This window comes from Propithecus coquereli, unplaced genomic scaffold (assembly GCF_000956105.1).
Source record: "Propithecus coquereli isolate 6110/MARCELLA unplaced genomic scaffold, Pcoq_1.0 Scaffold62, whole genome shotgun sequence".
Lineage (NCBI taxonomy): Eukaryota > Metazoa > Chordata > Mammalia > Primates > Indriidae > Propithecus > Propithecus coquereli.
The window spans coordinates 3,903,204-3,906,982 of NW_012152174.1; the positions used below are offsets into that span (position 1 = coordinate 3,903,204).

The following is a 3,779-nucleotide window of genomic DNA, read 5'->3' on the forward strand; positions in this document are numbered from 1 at the left end:
CTAGTGTTATGCTGTCCAATAGGACTTTCTGAGATGATGAAAATGCTGAAATGGAAAGAAACAATAGCCACTGGTCAATATGGTGCCTGAGCACTTGAACTGTGGTGGCTATGCAAACAGAACTGAATTTTTTGATTTAATTAATTCAAATTTAAATAGCCAAATATGGATAGTAGCTACCATATTGGATAGGGCAGCCCTAGTGTGTGTTATAGAGGTAAACAAGACAGACAAGGATCTTGCCTTCATGAACTTTACAATCCAGGGTAATAGAAAGATATTAAACAAATAAGCCAATAAATATGTAATGTTAGGTGGTGACTGAAAGTGGTCCCTTTGGGAAGAGTGATTAAGGAAGGCCTCTTTAGAGAAATGTGGATAGGTACATGCCCTTTCTATATGATCCCATGAATCCTATAGTAACACATAGCATAGAACTCTATGAAAATGCCCGCTTGTCTTCTTCAGCTGTACTCCAGCACACACCATAATAAATACATTTCTTGACCACATGTGCATAAGTAATCTATAAAACTCCTAAAACTGACCTAGTCAGGCAGTGTTCAAAACACACCAGAAGCTCAGAGTTCAGAAAACGTGGAATGAGACTAGAGCAAAAACAATCTGCTGTTTCTTCCCATCCAGTCTCACGCAGCTTTGGAGCCTCACTTCAAAACACAGCAATGCGAAGCAAAGATCGCCGCCTCCTTTCGTTCTTTTCATCCCCTAATTTCATGGTGAATGACAGTCTCTTAGCTGAATGGCAGACTCGTGTGCCAGAACACTCTCCTCAGCTATTGCAAAAAACACTTTAAACAGACTGCTTCACGCAACACTACACTTCTTTCGCCTACCATTAAATGTGCAATTCCTGGAAAGTAAATTTCTACTCAGTCCTTAAAGGCTCTCCGCCGCTCTAACACATCAAACATCATACAAGCATTCAATTAAGAGTTAATGACGTTAGAGAAAAAAGGGAAGCACAGAAGACAAACGCTTTGTCTTTTCCCTTTTATATTCGGAAGTAATGAGGCAAAGTGACTCACAGGCTCTGGGACAGGGAGTAAAAAGGAAGCTCCGAGTTGAGAGGAAAATGGTTGGGACGTGAAAAAGGCAGAAACTGAAGATTCCAAAAGCCCTCGACTTACAGCTTTTCAGACCCTCCCACCGTAGCTCGGGGGAGTGAGAGCGACCGCAGGCCCGTCCGAAAAGGCAGGAACCGTTCACAGCCGGGTAGGCGGCGGCACAGCCCCCTGTGGGCGACCAGTTTGCTGTCCGCCTACACTGCGTCTTTCCGCTGGCGGGAGCCCCAGCTCTGTGCCGACCCCGCTAACTGTGGCGACGAGTTACCTGCTGGTCTCGAACGAAGAATAGCGTTCCGGCAAGACCTGGAGGCATCGCTGGAAGAACCGCACGTGTCGGTCCCTCAGGAAATCCAGCCGCTCTCCCTCACCGCTCCCTGCCAGCCTCTCCTCCTCAGTGGTCGCCATGCTGCTCCGGAAGCGACGTCCGCCGCAACCCGGAAGTAATTGGCGGTGGCGAGAACAAAACCCAACGGGTAACCCGGAGCCGTATGTGGCGAAGGGATGTTCGCCTGTCGCAGGCCATTCTGGTGATTGAAACCGTCCACTGTCAGTGGAAAATCTGGTGCAACACTTTCTCTGATTTTTCCATAGCTAGCGCAATACTCAACCTTTTATATTCTAAGCCCCAGAAGTTTGGAAACACCTCGCAGGCCTCGTGCTATAAAATCAGCCCACAAATCCCTCCGTCAGAACTTTTATCCTCCTCCGGTATTTGGGAGGAAGTACAAGGTCAATAGGTTCTTGTACTCTTTGAGAAAATTCTGGCCCTAAAGAATGTGAGCATAGTGTATCCGAAAATGGGGGTGGATCAGTATAAATTTGCTAATAGTCTGAATTTTGGAGGGCCACAGTTTTAAGCTGAATGGATAGGGAATTAAGCGTACAAATCAAAACGTGGAAATAAAGTTTATTAATTATTGACACTCCAAAAGTTCAGAGACTTTCCTAATCCTCTCTGGAATACCAGGAATCACTTTAAAATATATGCATATTTGCAACACACACAACATACATATTCGTACGTGGGTGAAACTACTGGCATTATTTTTTTACACATTTTACATACTTTACTCTTTGCTTGCGTCGATGTGTCATCAGGAATCAACATTGCATCAATATATGGCAGCAAAATAAACTCAACATGTTCTCCAACTACCTGTATACTAAAAAAAGGAAATAACACGCTTCTAGTTGTTTTCCAAAAATATAGATTTAAGTTGCTTTAGCCATATGCTGTTCCTTTTAAAGGTTCATGAGGCATTTTTGGCCAGGAGTGCGTAAATCCATCCAAGCATGGGGCCTAAACTAGGTTCTTTGTAATCAACTTATCTAACAAGTTTGGGCATAATTTTAATTGTTAGCTTTCTTAGAAAATGTAATTCTTAAGAAAATGTACCCTGTGGGCTGGAGTTATCTTATACTTATTCAATAGTCCAAAGCAACTTGAATAACTTTTGGTACTAGTAACTACTTAGTGACAGGTATTCTTGCATGTCTTTTAACAAATACTGTATTAACAAACAGCACTACATGGAAGAGGGCTATCTTTGGTGCTTCCCTATAAATATGGAGCTCACAGTCCTTGCCCTTCACGTATGCCCAGTCTAGAGTTATTTTCACTGGTACAATTAAGACTGATCTCTCACAGATACCCTCAAATGCCTGAAGATGTTCAAAGTGGAGTCATATCACACACATTAAACTTACTAGAATCAACTATGAACACTATATGTGCTCAGAAAATTATTAATAATTCTAATCATGGTCCTTAAAGTAGGGAAGCCAAATATTTAATCCAATTCTCAGCTCAAGGACCAGCAGTCTGATGTAAAGCTGGAGGAAAAACTTGTTGCATTGGACTCATTGAGAGATAATATAATATACCTCCTAGGTCAGTAAAAAGCTTTTCATGAGTGATTTTAACCATACATGCTTTTTTGCATATGCATGACAATCTATTAATAACCTCCACATAAAGTACTACTCTACATTTTTAGCTAAGAAGTGAAAATAGCTCAAGTCTTCAAAGTATAAGATAGACCATCTATATAATTAAATATTATTTAGCCATTAAATGATAATGTTTGAATTATGCAGAAACATAGGAAAACGTGTAATGTAAAGTAATTATAGTATAGTAATTAATATGTACTATATGACTGTACCTATTTTAAAATATGTAGGTATATTTTTGGAAAAAGTTACCCTGAAATTACAGGCATTCTATAACATTTCTTCTTTATTGTTTGTTTCCCTAAATTTCTTATTAATGTACTTTTTAAACCAGTATAAGAAATGTTTATTTGACATCACTTCTATGAACCCATAACTAAAGACATTCTCAATTATGTTTATTCTACATTCTTTATACAAAGGAACTATATAATAAATTCCTCATTTCAGATTCAGTTAGAAAGACTGATTTCTTCAGAAGAACTTCCATACTTTCTTTTATTAAAAAACAAAACCAAAAATAAAAAGGCATAAGAATCATATCACCCAGAATGCTTACCTTAGATGGCTCAGATCCAGGAAATTGAGAGGTGCATTTGTGTGCAACAAAAAGCAACATGTAAAAAAGCAACACATAAGAAACATTTACTTTTCTGTATCTTGTAGCTATTCAGTACTGTTTTTAAATTCCCTCCTCTTGTTCCATATTTTATTTCTAAACTGCTTCAAATTGTTTAAAAA

The 3,779-nt window shown here is 39.4% G+C and overlaps 1 protein-coding gene across 1 annotated transcript in view; it reads right to left on the reverse strand.

Moving 5' to 3' along the window:
- The window catches only part of PGGT1B (protein geranylgeranyltransferase type I, beta subunit), a 51,553-nt gene extending 50,061 nt beyond the window's left edge, over positions 1–1,492 (reverse strand). Inside the window, 2 exon segments of the mRNA XM_012659510.1 lie at positions 1,105–1,143; positions 1,280–1,492. Of these exon segments, the coding sequence (XP_012514964.1) occupies positions 1,105–1,143; positions 1,280–1,490 (250 nt within the window). The 5' untranslated portion in view covers positions 1,491–1,492.
- Positions 1,493–3,779: the final 2,287 nt, after the last annotated feature.